This window comes from Mus caroli, unplaced genomic scaffold, assembly GCF_978045245.1.
Source record: "Mus caroli unplaced genomic scaffold, Mus_caroli_1 scaffold_2, whole genome shotgun sequence".
Taxonomy (NCBI): domain Eukaryota; kingdom Metazoa; phylum Chordata; class Mammalia; order Rodentia; family Muridae; genus Mus; species Mus caroli.
The window spans coordinates 177,603,025-177,621,848 of NW_028227257.1; the positions used below are offsets into that span (position 1 = coordinate 177,603,025).

Below are 18,824 nucleotides of genomic sequence, written 5' to 3' on the forward strand. Positions count from 1 at the left end.
TAAAGTTTTCTTAGAGACAGGGAGAGAAAAATATTTACCCAGGAAACTCAGATAGGATTACAGTGGAGTAATTTATATATACGTGCACATTAGCCTGGGTTGGTGAGCCCTTAGGCTGTACAATGTTAATTCCCATATATTCCTTCTGCTCTCAAAAGAGAACCCCTAGACCCACAGAAGAGGGACCCTTACCTTCCTTGGCTTCACTTTATCATGGTAGTCATACTGGAAAATTCCTTTGTAGCTCAGTCCCAGCCACCATGGTATCCCCTGCTTGTCCTAGGATGTCAAAAGAAGTACAGGTTAACATGGGGCTGGAGAAGGCAAATGAAGACCCAGAGGGGATTTCCTGGCTCATCTGACGACAAGGGAAAAGGCAGTGTCTCTGGAATAGAAGGGACTCATCTCTACTTTATATCTTATCAGATGCTTCCATCACCGGTGCTTGCTCAGTTATGTGAACAGTGCTGGGGACCAAGCCTGAGCTGAGCGGTTGGCTCTGTTTCTAAGCAGCATCACAGCTAGGATACCTGTATCCCTAACTTAATTACTTCTTTACTTCTTTGGTATAAGCATGTATGCCTGTTGGCGTGTATACAGGTGTGTATGCACATGCATGGACTGACGTGTAGAGACCAGAGGCTGACACTGGTGGCTAGCACTGGCTGCTTAGAGAGCCCTGGGGCCCCCTCTGTTTCTGGCCCATCAGCACTGGACATTTGACTTGGGTGCCGGGGACCTGAACTCCGGTCCTAACGATTACCAATAAAGCATTACCTCTCCAGCCCCCACCTTTACCTCTTAAAGAGGTAATCACAGAGATTAAAGACAAAGGAAATAACATTTGAAAACAAAGGATTATTTGAAGTTCCAGGAATATGTAAGTTTTTTAAATAATCTTTTGTGTGTGTGTTGGGGATTGAATCTGTGACTTCACACATTAAATATGGACTCTAGCACTGAGCTACCCAACTCCATTTTAAAAAAAATAACCTTTTTGTTTGGTTGGTTGGTTTTCTTTTTTGTTTTGTTTTTTGTTTTTCGAGACAGGGTTTCTCTGTGTAGCCCTGGCTGTCCTGGAACTCACTTTGTAGACCAGGCTGCCCTCGAACTCAGAAATCCACCTGCCTCTGCCTCCCAAGTGCTGGGATTAAAGGTGTGCGCCACCACACCTGGCAAATTAACCTATTTTTAAAATTAATTAATTTATTTGCAGCACTGAGGATTGCTCTCAGAGCCTTTGTGCATGCTAGGAGTGTGTGTGTGTGTGTGTGTATGAATATGTGTGTGTATATATATATATATTATATATATATATTTCCTATATCTATCATTTATCTATCTATCATCTATTTACTCACCTATCTATCTACCTACCTACCTACCTCTCTAGATAGATAGAGATAGATAAACAGACAGACATATATGTAGCATAAGATCATTATGTTGACCCCCATTGCTGTCTCTGGGAGGCGCATGTGCCATGGCACTGACTTCCATGAGTAAAACAAGGGGAAACCCAGTGACACAGTGGTCAGGGTGCTGAGCTCTGGCCCAGGGATGCTGAGCCCCTTTCATACTGTACTTTATTCTGGGGTGAGGGGCCACACCTTCCTGTACAGCATTCCTATGGGCTGGTTCTGAAGAGATTCTCCTTTCTCATCTGGAAGAAAAATTCCTAGAGGCCATGCCACCCTGCTCTTGACACTGTAACTTAGGCTTGAGAAAAGCAGGCATGTTTGTCTATCATGCGAGGACGAGCTTGCAGTGTGGCAGAGCGTGGATGGAACAGGGTAGAATGAAGCTGATGTCACACTGCAGATGACATTGCCACATTCAAGAAAACAGTCTCGGGCTTTTTTTTTTTTTTTTTTTTTTTTTTTTTTTGGTTTTTCGAGACAGGGTTTTTCTGTGTAGCCCTGGCTGTCCTGGCACTCACTTTGTAGACCAGGCTGGCCTCGAACTCAGAAATCCGCCTGCCTCTGCCTCCCGAGTGCTGGGATTAAAGGCGTGCGCCACCACGCCCGGCTAGTCTCGGGCTTTTTCAATGGCCCCAGTCCTCCTCCTTGGAAAGCTGACTGTGTGGCATCAGACCTCCAAGAGAAACACAATAGACTGCCACGAGTGTGTTTGGGTTCTAGTTCCTTGTACTTGATAGAACTTTTCTAGTGAGACGCCCCAGAGCCCTGACTTCCCAGGACTCCTCTGAGACCGAAAGGAAGTAGAGATTTATTATATTGCTTCACAAAAGAAAAAAATATTGAGGGTTACCCTATCGAGTGGGAATACACTAGGGATCAAATTCAGTTCCTCAATTTCCCCTGGCAAGCGATCTTTCTGACCAAGCCAACCTCCGCCAACTCCAATTCCCTCAAGATCTTCAGGTTAGAAAAGAAGAGAATCTTCTTTTTGCTTGCTTGCTTTTTCAGGACAGGATGGACAGGCTTCAGCAAATGAGTTCACTTACCTTCACTGCATAATAGTGAACACCGTAGGTTGGCAGAGACTCCACGATACTCATGTAGCTGCAGAGAGCACACAAACAGTGCACATAACGGTTAGTAAGCACAAGTGCTATCATATACATGTTCTTTTGCTGTGTGCTATGAGGTTCAGAAGTGGATAGTAACTTGGAATTTACTATATACTTCCTTCTTCCTATATATCTTTCCAAGTAGAAATCAATAGCCTTGATATATGGCCTATTAACATTCAAACATCATCTTGTGTGTATGTTGTGTATATGTGTGCATGTGTTCATGGGTCTGTGCATCTGCATAGACAAGTGCACATATGTGTAAGCTGATGTTGGATGTCTTCCTCTATCACTCTCCACATCAGAAATGGGGTCTCAGTGGTGTGGAGCTCACTGACTGAGCTAGGCTAGCTGTCTAGTGAGGGACCTGCTTGCCTCTGCTTTCCCAGTATTGGCATTATATAATGCACATTGCCATGCCTGTTTTTTTTTTTTTTTATGTGGCTTCTAGGGATCTGAATCGGGGATCCTTCTGTCTACAGTGCAAGCACTTTACTGACTGAGCTGTCTCCCACCTCCCAAACACAACTGTAGTGAGCATTTGGAAGGGCCACTTACTTCACGATTGCTTGTCCCCTCGTCTGGCCATTCAGCTTCTTGTAGTACTCAATGACTCTGTCTTCACTAGAATCAGAGGAAAGGATTCTGGCATTAGAGACAAGCATCCCACCCACACACAGCACTAAGACACTGTAATGTCCATCCTCCCGAGAACCTCAGAGGAAGCAACTGCTGGAGAATAATTGTGTCCTGAAATGACATTTCTCAATGCTGCTCATGTGACATCTAAAAGACTTGGTGGGACATAGAAAAGCCTGCTTTCTCCTCAGAGGACTCATGTTATCTTTATCTCAGACTGCTAGTCAGTTGGGTAAGACTGGCATGCAGGCTTGGCAGTGGGGGTGGAGGGGGTGTTCTTTGCTAGATACCATGGAAAAGGAAAAGATGAAAAAAAAAACTTGGTACCACTCACAGAAGACATTGTGGTTAAACATGCTCAGCTCTCCCTCTGACAAACCCCATTTGCAGGTCCTGTCCACACAAGATCTGGGGCAGTATGGTAATGTTGCTCCTACCCAATGTTCAGGCCAAACTTTTCTCAGTAGTCATGGACTCAGATCTTGGCTCTGGTTAATAAAATTCCCAGGGAGAACAACACACTAGCTAATAGAACGGGGTTACAGCGCATTTATCTTCTGAGGTTTTTACTTCTAAAATTAACAGGAGATTAGATGGCTCCTTCATGACAACAGCTAGCCAAAATTTGCTTTGACAGAATAGCCTGTGGCTGGGGTAACAGCACAGCCTTCCTGGGACACATGATGGATACCAAGATAGGTGGGAACAATGGCAGCTCGCACTATAGCCTCAGGGACCACAGAGCCAGCGAAAAGAAAGAAATGGAGATAGTCATTGGCAAAAGCCCTTGTGTCCCACCTCCTAAGGACAGCCCTAAAAGTTTCATCCTTCATACCCTCTCCCATAGCTTTGACTTTGAATCCCACTGATTCAGTCATTTCTTCAACCACCATCAAGGGCACTCTTTTAGTTTTCTGTAATTGCTCCATGACAGGGCATATGAGAGTTACAAGGGTTATATTTGACACTTCGTTAGTTGATCTTGGGTGTCCACAATAAATTCCCACAATTTAGGTGGAGCCCTCTCTTACATTTATTCTGTTTTCCTTCTTATCTAGGTTCTCTTCTAGGATCTCTTCTAGGATTTTGTAAGTTTATGACCTATGGTGGCACGCTTCCAACCACACAACTGTGATTTTGATGAGGTCAACTTCCAAATCTGTGGTCAAGCCAACCAATGGAGACTCAAGCCTACTTCTTTTCTAGCTCTGGGAGTGAGCATCCTTGATGTGGGGTTGGGAGACTGAAAGTCAATACAGTGTTGTGAATGTAAGCAAGGCTTGGAAAACATCCATAGCACAAAGTCCCAAACACTGACCGGACCACAAGGTCTCATGGGGCCTGACAGCTGCAAGAAGTGCTGCCGCCCCCAGCCTCATCCAGCTGCCTGCTGCCTGGAGCCATCTGGTAAGCCACAGAGGTGACCTCCTCTCACCTCCGGTTTCTCCACTTCTTTCTCTACATTAAGCCAACAGGGGCCTGTCACGTGAGTCTCATCAAGCCTGTCCCAGCCCTGCTCTATCCTATTCCCACCTGTCTTTTGAACCTGTAGAAGGGATAGGTGCTCCTCAATCTGCAGATGGTGTCCCTAATATGTCTGATCTTTTTAAAGACTGGACAGAATTACAGTGGAAAACTCACTGTTATAGAAAATTGAGCCCCAAGAGCTGGCTGTAGGGTATGTTGTAATGTGCATCACCAGGGCAGAGGTCTTGTTGGAAAATTACATTACTCCTCCACAGATAAGGAGCCACAGAAACAGCACGACTGGCAGGAGGGGCAGTGGTGCTGATGCTGGTGATGGGGTTCCCTATCTTGGAGGAGTTGTCAGACTACAGAGACAGGGTGTCAGTCCTTATATATACTGTAGAGGTGATTGGGGTGCCTGACAATCTATAATCAAGCTCATGATGGAGAAGCCAGGCAGACCCTAGTGCCTCTTTGTTCTGTAATGCTGGGCATACCACCTTATCCTGTTAAGATGCCTCTTTGATAGGGATGCCATCACATAGCATCACATGAAATCCCTGCATAGGGGAAAGGAGACTGGTCCCGTGGCTCAGTATGCTTGTGAATCTTGTATGCCTTCTAGTTACAACCTCACAATTCACAGACCTGTCTGGTACTGTGATGAAACCCACAACTTTACCAGAATGTCATGCAAATGGACTTCCAGTGACCAGGTCTTGGCACAAAGGACAGTCCCTGTATCTCTGTGTGCCAGTGGGAATGAAAAGCCAGGAAGAATGAGGAATCTACAGCCTTGGTTAATGAATGACGAGGGCCACCGGAGACTGCATGGCATGGAGGAGAAGGAACAGGGGTCATGGTCAACTGTGATGCTGAGTGGTGAGGCTGAGTGAGCAGAGAGAAGCTCTGTCTTCTAGCTTCTTCTTTTGTGCTAGATCTATACAGATGGCACCTTCCCCCACTTAAGTCCTTGCTTTTTAGAAATTCACTGAAATAGGTTGAGAAATCAGAGACAGCCGCAAGCAGCTGTACAAGACATCAGGGTGGGGCAGAGGGAAAGGCCATGGATTCTTTTAGCATCAGGATGGTCCATGCTACTGATTCGTTTGCAGCTGGGTGTGGCACAGAGGGTGTCCAGCTTCCGCATTCTGCCTCTCTCCTGGTGGTGCGTTAGACTGCTGTCTGCACACACATGTGTCTGGGTAAGGCCTTAGGGAAGGGCTGGCTTGGTCATGTGACTAAAGGATGTTCTGGTAAGAAGGCTGTGGACAAACTGTTCAGGTAGAGATGTTCGAGTTGATAAAAGGCAGAAAGCAGAGCCAAGAGGAAGGCTTTCTGTATTCCTAATAGTGTGAACACAGAGGATCTGGTGGAGACAATGTAAGAATGGTAAGAAGAGGAGGAGGAAGGGGGAACTCAGCAATTGACTTTGGGGTTGGTTTAACCATGTTAGACAGTAAATGAAGACAAGGACTGAGGGATGAATTAGGTCCAAGCTGATCCTGACTCCAGACGGTCTACCAGCATCACAGCTTGCGAATGTAACTCATGAGAACTTGTAGCCTCTCAGGTTGTCAGCATCATCTCTTTAAATGAGACAATGTTTCACTATGTAGCTCAGGCTGGCCTTCAACTCACCCAGATTGGCTTTGAATTGGGAGTCCTTGGTATAGCTTGCTCTTTATTTACATTACCGAATGAAGATGGATGCTAGGTTAGGTCAGTGATGTACTAAAGGGTGGACACTGATAGGGGCTCACAGTTTTGAGTCCAGCTCTCTAGGAGTGGGGCTTCTCAGAGAAAGGTGTTTTCATGTCACTAAAGAGCTCTGTGTTACCTGACCTGTCCCATGGAAAGGCAACTTAAGTCTACTTAAATAAGGGAATAGATGGTTTCTTTACTGTTGGAAGTGTCTAGACAGGGTAGGATACTAGTTCAAAAATTTTAGAATGCATTTATAAGTGTGCAGTGTGCTATGTGCTGTGGTTTACTACGGCCAACTTCTTCAGTGCTTTTTGTTCCCCTCCCCTCTCCTTCCCTCCCCCCCCTTTCTTGTATGGAGGGCCTCATACACACTGGGCAAACTTGTACTACTAAATTATATCTCAACCCCTAAAAAATTTTTTTGAGACAAGGTCTCACTAAGTTGCTGGCTTTGAGCTCACTCTGTAGCTTGGGGAGGGCTTCAATTTACAATCCTCCTGCATCAGCTCTCTGAGAATCTGTGGTTGTGGTCCAATATCACCAAGTGTCCTGCCGTGATTATGACTTATACAATCAGCAGCTACATTGCTTTCTGAGAAGGCATCAGAAGAAACACCAGGGAACTGTTTCTGTCCTTGTGAGACTTGAGGTCAGCACAGAAGTGCCCAGTAGGATTCTAAAATACTCCTGGAATTTAGGAATTCGAGCCCAGCTCCATGCAGGTCCAACCACGAATGCCTATATCACGTGGAATTGAGCAATTCAGGGCTCTGCAGGTGGACTATGGCATAAAGTGACAACGGAGGCTAAATCAGGAGATAGATAGGAAACACCAGGGAGAAAGCAAGCAACCTCCTTCTTCGGCTACCAAAGCAATAATGCCCGTTTCTCCAAGCCCGCAGACCGCCCACATCCCAGAGACAGCATTCCAACCTGGATCTTGCACTCCTCCTGCCTCAGCCTCCCAGAATCCTGGCATTTTAGGTATAAACCACTACCTCTGACTCTGAAACCAGTTCTGAACTCCTAAGTAACTCGACATGGGCGGGGAGGAGGCATGTGGTGGATGAACTCTGCCCCTGAGGAAGGGAGGCTTGTTCCTGTGAAGGTTCTGGATTGGGGTCTTACCAGTAGGCCAGGGAGGGGTGTTCCTTCAGGGCTTGGGTGGGTAGGGCTGGCAGCTTTTTCAGATCACTTCTCACCACCTCATTGCTGAAAGAGAACGTCAAGAAACATCACATCACCCTCTGAGAAATTAACTGCCCTGCTGCATAGGACCTGACTCACTGAGAGCCCAACATCTGCTCCCTTATGATGGCCGGTGATGGAAACAAGGGGGCTTTGTCTTTGTTTATGTGATACGACAGAGAAAGAGCACAGGGCACATGGAGCTGTGGGGTTTCTTTGTCCAGTGCAGAGCCTAGGATGCACTCATTAGGAAGCCTCGGAACCTGTGCGCTCACTGGGACACTATTGTGTGCTGGGTTCTGAGCAGCATCAGACATGGATGTGAGAAGAAAGGGATTCCATGGGTGTCTCCCAGGAGGAGCTTCCAGGGCCTTGCAGCTGGGCTCACAGACTAGAAAAGGACTCAGCCCAGCGCATCCCTGGAGCACTCGCCTTCTGCCTCCATGATACACAGTACTGATAGTCTTGGCTTAGATTCGCCCCCTTCTGGAAACTCTTTCATCAGCGTGATGTGTAAACAACTGTTCCTTTGAACAAGCCTGCAGAACACCTAGCACATGGGAAGTAGATTCTCAGATTCTCCTATCAGGAGGATTGATACAGCTGGTCTGGGAAGCCAAGTGTCATCCCTCATAAACTCACTCATGCTCAGGGTTGGAAGAAAGTTTAAACTCCACTGTTCCACCCAACCTTCTTCAGATGCCTAACTGCCCTCTAGAGTACCAAGCCTGATCAACCTCTGGCACTTTGAAACAATTACTCTATCACCTACAAGGCTCTTACTCATTCTATCCAATCAGAGTTACAAAAATAAAGTTGCCAACAGGTCTCTTAATGTTCTAAGTTTACTCTTCTGTGCTAAGCTATTGTTACAGCTGTGTAACCACAGTCCAAGGGTTACATACACCCATGTCTAGTCACTTAGCAGTTCTGCAGACCTTTATGCCAGGGGTCCCTGATGTCTATACCTACATTCAATTTCTAGAGCCTTTAACAATATACACTTGGACATGGTTCCTGTATTTAAATAGTGTCTCCTGCAATGGGCCCACCCCCAAAGCCTCAGGGTTATCAGCTGGGCTTGCCAGGGTTCATCTTGTGGAGACTTGCATTAGATCCATAGCACTAGCCTAGGATGCTGGCAGCTTTTTGTGTTATTCACATAAAGCTAGGTAAACACTGGCTACCAGGAGCCTGGACTATACTGTATAAAAGCAACAGAAAGGAGATCAACACATAAATAGGAGTGGAGGGAAGGAGGAAGAGGAGGAGGGAGAGGAGGAGGAGGGGGAGGAGGAGAAGAAGAGGGGAATGGGACTGAGGTCACAGACACAGGTGAAGAGCTCCAGGGGGGACCGGAGAGCAATCACCCTTAAAACCTCTGCTGTCAACTTAAGGATCAAAAGTTCTTTGTATCAGGAGTGGAAACAACACTACCAGCAGTGACATCAGCAGCTCCACCACCAAATGCAACTGGGGAAAATCATGTCAGAATCCAAGTTCATCTCAGTGGTGTCTAGGTATCATCTGCCTGTTGAGTAAGATTAGAGTTGCTGGCCCTTCCCAAATTTACTAAGAAATATGGACAGGAATGTTCATATATTCATCCTGAAGCAGCCAATCAGAAAGGGATTCTCAACTTTGAATTGTTTGGTTCCATGTACCCAAAAGCTTGCGCCATTATAGTCTTGGTAGTACGGAAAGGGTTTGTCATCTACTGGCCATAAGCTAGGGCCCTCATGGTTACTCATGGTGGTAGAGGAGGAGGAGAGGGGAGGGGAGGGCAGGGGTCGGGGGAGCTGTGTGACAGGGAACTGGGAGGAGGGGGGGGGTGTTGATATTGGGATGTAAAGTGAATAAATGGAAAAAAGAAAATGAGAGATGTTCATTCAAAGATAACCAACAGTGTGAGTAGAGAAAGAGATTATATTAATTTAAACAAGCAATGGAAGAGTTTTGAGGACATAAAAGCCTTTTTGGGTTTAGTGTAAAAACAGGGTTTGAGGGTGAGGCTATGTAAAAAGGGGTACAGAGGTCATGCTTACTATCAAGGCAGGCGTGTAACCTGATTAGAAGAGCCCAATCAAAGTGGCTGATATGTGAGGGATAATGGGACAGGAAAGATAATTTGGAAACAGGATTTCAGGGACCTTCAATGGTAGCTTAGTAGGATCCAAGGTGCTGCAAGAGACAGTGCAAAGCCCCTGGAGCTTTTCAAAGAGGAAGCCCCTGGTGTCTAGGAAGAAGAGGTTATCAGCAATGGCTTAATCAGCATGCTAGGGAAGGGTAACTTAAGCCAACATTCAGTTGACAAAACACCTGAGAATCCACAGTGGTGGCAGAGGGTCTTCTCTGCCCACTTAACTGTGAATTTACCCAAACACAGAAATCTGATTCAATGGCTCATCAGTGCTGAGGGTGGGTCCTTAACTATCAAAAAGCAATCGTGTGGGGTAAGGTTTTATTTTCGAGTAGCAGCATCTTCATGGAGCTGAAACTGGAGCTCAGGCACCTCCGCTTGTCACATCTAAAGTACATTTGAGGAAGGAACTGAAGGACACGGTTTTCCCTCCCAACTACAGGTTTGTTGGCAAATAAACATCCCCGATGACAGCCACAGGCTGCGCGTCCTTGCTGAGGCTTGCCATGGATTCGCTTGTTCTCCTCCAGGGCAAGGTTACTCAGAAAAGTATACAGAGAAGTCACCCATCCAAATCCATTATACTCTGGAAGGGATCCATGACTCCCAGGCCTCCCCAGAGGATGAGTATGTAGACATATTCTGCTTGCCTTTCTGCTGTTTAGAAACACCTGCAGTCTCTTAGAGGTGTCCAGCCCTGTCAATATGGCCAACATGTGCATCTGGAAATCAGAAAGCCATTCGAATGTTCTACAGCCTGACTGCGCCTCCAACCTTGGTAGATAGGAAGGATGGGCCTTGTTAGTACTTGGGTGGAAGAAGTCACTGTAATTGGGCAGGTGGCTGCTTCACCTTAAGACTCTACAGAGCCTAAAACATGTGCTAAAGCTTCCACGTTTCTTGTCTAGGGTTGCCATACTGATGTTCCCCCAGAGTTCAGTATGTCTGCTATACACTACCCTAAACCATACTGTAAAACAGTTCATAGTCATAGTCTACTTTTAGAAACAAAAGTTAAAAATTTTTCTTACAAACTAATTGTAAAAGAAAAAAAATCCCCCAGCCTTATTTTGAACATCAACTAGATTGTATTGAAAAGAAGTTTAGGTAGCTGCTATTGTTGCCAGTATAGAAATGGTACTTCAGTGCTTTGATGGTTTTACTTGGGAGGGTAGGCTGAGATGCTGTGCTAATGTTTGAGTGATCTATAGGAGAGAACAAGATTTCTAGCAATATGACTAACAGAAAACTTGCCACATCAAAGAACAACATATTTAGCCAAGACACTAAAAGAAACACGGACAAAGTTAAGCATCAGAAAGGGGTTGATTAAACCTACCACATGTTTTCCTTAAAAGAAAAAACAAAGTCTGGGAGGGACTGGAGAAGTGTCTCAGAGGTTACAGGATGAACACTTCTTCTGCAGAGGATCAGAGTGTGGTTCCAGCACTCACCCCAGGCAGCCCATAACCACCTGTAATTCCAGCTCCAGGGAATCCAATGCCCCCTTCTGGCCTTCATGCGACACTGCACTCATGGGCATGCATGCACATTATAAATAAAAACATAATCTTAAAAAAAAAAAAATCTAGCCGGGCGTTGGTGGCGCACGCCTTTAATCCCAGCACTCGGGAGGCAGAGTCAGGCGGATTTCTGAGTTCGAGGCCAGCCTGGTCTACAGAGTGAGTTCCAGGACAGCCAGGGCTACACAGAGAAACCCTGTCTCGAAAAACCAAAAAAAAAAAAATCTAGGAAATAACATAATCAAGAAATTCCCCTTTGGTGAACTGAAATGTTCATACATTGAAGAAACAGCTTGGAGTCTCTGGAGTATGCTTAGTGAGGAAGACTCCATGAAGAATGGCCCCTAAAACCACCGTTTGAAAAACAAATCTAGTGTAGGGTAAGAGAATAAACAGAAACTCAGAAACCGGGAGATTAGAATGCTCTGCTAGCACTAAGCTAAGTCCTCAATATTTGATGGGCATATTGCAAAGCTACGGTTCTCTGGGAAGAGAATGTGTCTCAGTAGAGTAGGAGTGTACAGTCCTTTGTACACATTTCCAAAAGCCACAAGGCTCCAGGAAACAAATGCTTCTTGACCTATTTAATGGCCAGCCAGCCTTTTAACTCATGGGTATGTTTTACTATCTCTTTCACCTGGCATGAACACATTTATCTTCCTTCTTTTTTCTCTTCCTCCTCCCTCCCCATCATCCTCCTTTTTATTTCTTCATCCCTCCCTCCCTCCTTCTCTCCCTCCTACCCCCCCCATTTCCTCCTTTTCCTTCTCCTCCATTTCCCACCCCACCCCAAAGGGTCCAGTCTAATGTAGTTTAGGTTGGCCTCAAACTCCCTATGTTGCCAAGGTTCATCTTGAATTTATAAAAATTATTTATCTTCATTTTATATGTATAGATGGTTTGTCTGTGTACCACATGTGTGCCTGATGCCCCTGGAGGACAAAGAAGGCATTCAATCTCCAGGAACTGGAGTTACAGATAACCATCTGTAACTGCCTTGAGGATCCTGGAAATAGAACCTGGGTTCTCTGCGATCCTCAACTATGGAGCCATCTCTCCAGTACCTGACCTTGAATTAGTCCTCCTCCTCCTCCTCCTCCTCCTCCTCCTTCTCCTCCTCCTCCTCTTCTTCTTCTTCTTCTTCTTCTTCTTCTTCTTCTTCTTCTTCTTCTTCTTCTGGGTTTTTGGGTTTCTGTTTTTTTGGGGGTTTTGGTTTTTTTCGAAACAGGGTTTCTCTGTGTAGCCCAGGCTGTCCTGGAACTCACTCTGTAGACCAGGCTTGATCTTCTTCCCTGTACCTCCCAAATGCTGTCATTACAGACACATAGCACCACTTGTGGGCGTCTGTGTTTTTGTTTAGGGAGTGATCTCTTTGATGCCAGTCCTGCCAGGCCACGGTGTGAATTCCCACCTGAGACCAGGACTTAATCACTTGTCTGAAACCTGAGAAATTTCAAATTGAGAGATTTTGAATCTGGAAGCATCAGGATCATCAAATTTCAGATATTCATTGCTGGTCAGCATTTATTTTTCCCCTTTGGTACAACCAACCTAGAAATCAAGTTACACACCAACTTTCTCTTAACTTCTCTTTCTGCTGCTTCTTCTTCTTCTTCTTCTTCTTCTTCTTCTTCTTCTTCTTCTTCTTCTTCTTCTTCTTCTTCTGTTTTTTTTTTTTTTTTGGTTTTGGTTTTTTCAAGACAGGGTTTCTCTGTGTAGCCCTGGCTGTCCTGGAACTCACTTTGTAGACCAGGCTGGCCTCGAACTCAGAGATCCGCCTGCCTCTGCCTCCCAAGCGCTGGGATGCACCACTACTGCCTGGCCTTCTCTTTACTTCCTTCTTCTTCCTTTCTCCGCCCTACTGTACTCTTTGGTGACACAAGGCAACACTGAGATTGTGATGTATGAAAGACAGGAAAAGGCACCATATGTCCATTTCCTTCCCAGCCCATTCTTTGCCCAGGTGTGGAGCCAGGCTCAGGGTAGCTGACAGATTTGAGGATGTCACTGAGGTCTTCCACGTGGGATACATAGATATGCGAAAATTCTGTCACTGCTTTTGACATCTGTAGATCCAGGAAAACATCTGGGGACTCAGAGGTTATTTTCCCCTGCAGGATTCTGACTTTTGGCTATGTACCCAGGGCTCATACATCATGCTATTGACACATTCATGGATTGTTTGTCCTCCATTTCTGACGCTAATCACCAGATTATATGAATGTTTATTCCTCTGTGTGTTTAATTTTCCCAGGTGACAAGGAAATCTCTGCAAACTTCTCATGTGGTTGTAAATGCATAAAATGCAAACCAAGTTAGGATTTCTTAGCCTATGATTTCAGGCAAATAATTTCACTCAAACCGTGAGAGAGAGCAACTGATTTCTTCTCTGCAATGTCAGCCTTTAACTTGGGGATCTCAACTCTGAAAATTTGACACGGTGTCATGCCATGAACCTCTGTGATGGTCAGAGCTCACTGAAAATGTGATACCAAGATTAAATCCATATTTAACAAAGGAGAGAAGCTGTCACACACAAAGCTCCCTCCTTACTTTATATCTGAGTGGTTCCCACAGGATTTGAATGGGATTAACTTGCAAAAATAAATCAATGTATTTTTACGCTTTGAAATGTAAATCATACCCTCAACAGCTCAAATGGACCTCTCTGCACAAAGCAAAGCTTTTTGGAAACATTTATAACTTTTCTCTGTGTATGAACATTTCACTTCAGACTCTCAAGTTCTGTTCCCTTTCAAAGCCATCGCTGGCATAACAGAGTCCTGCTGCTTCTCAATTATTCATGGCTCTTCTTGTCATTTTGAAATCATGAGAAAACTCCATACACACCCTCTTTCTTTTACAATAAGCCTATATTAGAGTCATATTCATTTCAATTCATTGGGAGGTATGCTTCAAGTTTAGCAGATGACATCTCTCCCACTCCGTGCCCAGTTGGGAAGTAGCCATGAGAGGAGCTGAAGTTTTTAAGTGTGACAGAGCTGGCCCCAAGTTATGAAGGCTGTATCCTAAATGTGAACTATTCCCCAAATAAATCTCTGTTTTGTGGTGGGGTTTTTTTTTTCACTTCTTTTCTAAAAAGTCTCAGTAAATCCATTTCTCTCGCTAGAGGAGAATGACAGCTATTTTCTCCTTTATGGCAATTCAGCAGTTGTAGGAGTCAGGCATGACAGTGCCTGTTTGTAATGCTAGCACTCAGGAGGCTGAGGCAGGAGGATACTGAGTTTCAGGCCAGTTTGGGTTGCAGAGTAAGACTCTATAACAACTTCCTCTGCCCCTCACCTAAATACCCATTTGTATGAAAACAGACACCAAATGATCAAAGGTCTAATAAGGACTTATAACAACTGATCTTGCTTAGTTAGATGTGAATCGTTTGTGTAAACAAAAAGACATGGCTTCAGGAATCTACAACCTTTGATTTGTAGTTGTGGTGGTTTGAGTGAGAAATGTCTCCCATGGGCTCATTTTGTTGAACAATTGGTCTCCAGTTAATGGCACTGTTTTGGGCAGGTATGGGGTATTTAAGAGGTACAGCCTTGCTGAGGAAGTACATCACTGGGGGTGGGCTTTAAGGTGGTCCACTTCCTGTTCCCTGTTTCTGCTTCCTTGTGTAGATGAAAATGTGATCGGTCAGCGTCCTGATCCTGTCGCCAAGTCATACCTTCCTGCCAGCATGAACTCTGTCTCTCTGGAACCATAAATCAAAATAAATTACTCTTTCTTAAGTTGATTTTGGTCATGGTATTTTATCATAGAGATGAAAGAGTAACCAATATAATAGTGTTATCTTAGAGTTATCAACACTTAATCCTGTGTCGACTAGACAAAAAGATAACCTTGTCGTCATTTGAAAGGTAGCCTTTGTATATGAATGCATATATCATGTTTTAAAGATTTTTTACAAGAATTTTGTCTTTTCTAGGAACTTCTAAATTGCTTGCTCCAGTTGATGCCTTGGCATTCTCTAGTTTGTTAAAAGAACCTCCAAGTCTAGAGTTTTCGGAGCTCAGCAAGCCCATTTTAGTTTACACATTAACTACCAATAACACTTCCAAAGGGGGCAGACCAGACTTCAAAAGAAGAAAGATCGGGGAAAAAAAAAATCAAGAGAATACTGCTTTTTGTTCACCAAAGTCTCTTTCTCTCTAGCCTAGTGACCATGCAGCCCCACTGCTCATACAAAATAAAATATTAAGAGGTCATTATGCTCTTTGCTTTTAATTACTTCCCCAGGGACTAAGAACACATGGCTTCTGGAAGGTAGCGGAGATGTTTCAGCTGAAACTCCTTTTGGGAATCAGCCTTTTGTGTTAGTGAGGGGCTGCTATTTGTCTCTACTGATGGAGTGATACGTGGCTCTGTTTCTAAGAGCAGGATTTTCTTTTTGAAAAGAAATCTAAGTAGAACCCTACAGATGCTATCTATGGGACCCACTTAAGGTTTCTTCCCAGTCACTGACCATTCCCCATCAGCTCAGATTCTCTCACACAGATGGACATTTAATTGTGTGCAGATGTTGCTACGGCTTGAACCTGAAATGTCCCCACAGGCTCATGTTTTAAATGCTCAGTCCCTAGCTGGGGCTTGCTATTTTGGATGTCTGGAAACTTTGGGAGTGGGGCTTAGCTGAAGGAAGTAGGTTGCCTCCTGGGGGAGGGTTTTAGAGGTAAATTATTCCAGAGGTAAATTACTTCCTGTCTGTGATCTGCTTCCTTTAAGCCAGGTTGTGGATGCTTTTGCCCACCACCATCATGTTCCATACCAGGACCTGAAGCCAAACTACCATAGATCGAACCCTTTGAAACTGTGAGTCCAGATGAATCCGTCCACTCTTCAGTTGTTTGTATAAAGTATTTTGGTCAGAGTAGCACAAAAAGTAGTAAATACCATAGACGCTAACTTCCAGCCAGCCAGCCAAAGTCTCCCTTCTTTTCCTCGCTGGGACTGTGTTTTTCTGGAACGCTGAGCCCATTAGCACTCCCTGTCTTTCCTTACTTCTGAACTGTGTGGCATTTGCTAAATTGCGAGTCCACCAGATAAACAAAGTGTGGCTCAGAGTCTTTTTCAGTTGACTTACAAGTACTAACACAGCTTATGTTGCAAGGACTTGCTTTAGTGATTAACATCAGCATCTCTAGACTTCTGTAACAAAGGCATTTCCAGGTCCCAGTAGACAGCCCAGGGCAGCAGAGCTTCAGTGATTCCATTTTAATAAAGCTTGTTACCAAAACGTTCTATGGTATAGATGTATTCACTTGTCCAAGATTACTCTCTCCCTGCCCATACATTTAAAAAAAAATCACTTTAATCAGATCACAAATAAAAACAGCTAGGCTAAGGAAGACACTCAAACAATTCTCAAATAGAATCTCTCTCAGTATACTTTGATCTATACAGTTTTAATGGCCATTCCAAAGCAATGGCTCTTAGCTTCACACTTATCAACTGCATTCTATTCATGTATCTACCATGAAAAGAGAGAGGGGAAAAAAACTAGGATAACTTGAGAGGAAGCCTCATGGCCTCTCTCAGGGGTCCTTTTGCCATCTTGTACTGATGGGTCTTTATGTCAGAGTTGGTGTGGGTTTTGACATTAATGATTTACAGTGTTTCAAGTTTGAAAAGTGTTATCGATTATTATCATATCATATTGGAACAATTTTTGTTATGAGACAGACACTCTGTAGCCCATGTTGGCCTGGAACACTCTGTGGTGCAGGTAGACTTTACATACAGGGTGGTCCTTAGGTTCAGCCTTCCCCGATGCTGTGGTTACAGGCATGAATGTACTTCCATGACCAGTACATGACCAATATGAAAATAATTATTTAAAAATGTCTTACATTTCCAGAAAATTCCAGGAACTAACTGAAGGTGATAATGAGGTGATTTTCAAGATTAGTATAAAGAGATGGGTCAGTGGGGGTCCTAAAATAACTTTCCCGTATGATAAAAATGTCCCCAAACCAAAATAAAATCAAGTTATTGTCCCTAATAGCTTGTTTAGTGCAGTACTGTGATATTTTCTGTTAAGTCAGATTAGACTCCCACTTGGAAGTTTGGATTTTCTTTATGTTGACTCAACAGGCATTTGGTTTGTTTGTTGGTTGGTTTTTTTTTTTTTTGATTTTTAATATTTTTATTACATATTTTCCTCAATTACATTTCCAATGCTATCCCAAAAGTCCCCCATAGCGCCCCCCACTTCCCTACCCACCCATTCCCATTCTTTTGGCCCTGGCCTTCCCCTATATTGGGGCATATAAAGTTTGCAAGTCCAATGGGCCTCTCTTTCCATTGATGGCCGACTAGGCCATCTTTCGATACATATGCAGCTAGAGACAAGAGCTCCGGGGTTCTGGTTAGTACATCATGTTGTTCCAACAATAGGGTTGCAGATCCCTTTAGCTCCTTGGGTACTTTCTCTAGCTTCTCCATTGGGAGCCCTGTGATACATCCAATAGCTGACTGTGAACATCCACTCCTGTGTTTGCTAGGCCCCGGCATCGTCTCACAAGAGACAGCTATATTTGGGTCCTTTCAGCAAAATCTTGCTAGTGTATGCAATGGTGTCAGCGTTTAGAAGCTGATTATGGGATGGATCCCTGGATACGGCAGTCTCTAAATGGTCCATCCTTTCATCACAGCTACGAACTTTGTCTCTGTAACTCCTTCCCTGGGTGTTTTGTTCCCAATTCTAAGAAGGGGCACAGTGTCCACACTTTGGTCTTCATTCTTCTTGAGTTTCATGCGTTTAGCAAATTGTATCTTATAACTTGGGTATCCTAAGTTTTGGGCTAATATCCACTTATTAGTGAATACATATTGTGTGAGTTCTTTTGTGATTGTGTTACTTCACTCAAGATGATGCCCTCCAGGCCCATCCATTTGGCTAGGAATTTCATAAATTCATTCTTTTTAATAGCTGAGTAGTACTTCATTGTGTAAATGTACCATAATTTCTGTATCCATTCCTCTGTTGAGGGACATCTGGGTTCTTTCCAGCTTCTGGCTATTATAAATAGGGCTGCTATGAACATAGTGGAGCATGTGTCCTTTTTACCGGTTGGGACATCTTCTGGATATATGCCCAGGAGAGGTTGTTGGTTGGTTTTTAACAATGACTTTAGCAAGAAATGGGTATTACTTTTCTATAGTAGCTCAAGTATATATTTTTTAAAGGTATAAATAAAAGCATCCCAGGATAGGCTTGGGAGGTAACTCAGTAATTAAATTGCTTCCTGTGTAAGGATGGGACCTGAATTCAGATCCTTACCACCCATGTTAAAAGTCAGCAATGATGATGTGTGTCTGTGATCCCGGTTGGGAAGAGGGGACAAGAGGATTTGACATTAATGATTTACAGTGTTTCAAGTTTGAAAAATGGATCCATGGGGATCCAATGGCCAGTCACTCTAGTTAATCTGTGAGGTTCAGATTTGAGACTCTGTCTCAAAAGTGGAGAGCAATATAGAAAGACACTTGATATAGACCTCTGGGCTCTATACGTATGTTGTACACATATTCCACACACAAGAAGGGTGAGCATTCAAGAGACTGGGACATGAAGAAAGCTAGCATACATAACAGGCAGTATCTG

At 44.2% G+C, this 18,824-nt stretch overlaps 1 protein-coding gene across 4 annotated transcripts in view; it reads right to left on the reverse strand.

Annotated features, from left to right (window-relative positions):
* The window catches only part of Frmd4a (FERM domain containing 4A), a 600,187-nt gene that overhangs the window by 76,395 nt on the left and 504,968 nt on the right, over positions 1–18,824 (reverse strand). For all 4 annotated transcript variants that reach the window (XM_029471433.2, XM_021186444.2, XM_085835220.1 and 1 more), the window contains 4 exons: positions 7,478–7,561; positions 3,095–3,160; positions 2,468–2,525; positions 193–279 (listed from right to left, as the gene is read on the reverse strand). In XM_029471433.2, the coding sequence (XP_029327293.1) occupies positions 193–279; positions 2,468–2,525; positions 3,095–3,160; positions 7,478–7,561 (295 nt within the window). The remainder of the gene's footprint in view (positions 1–192; positions 280–2,467; positions 2,526–3,094; positions 3,161–7,477; positions 7,562–18,824) is intronic.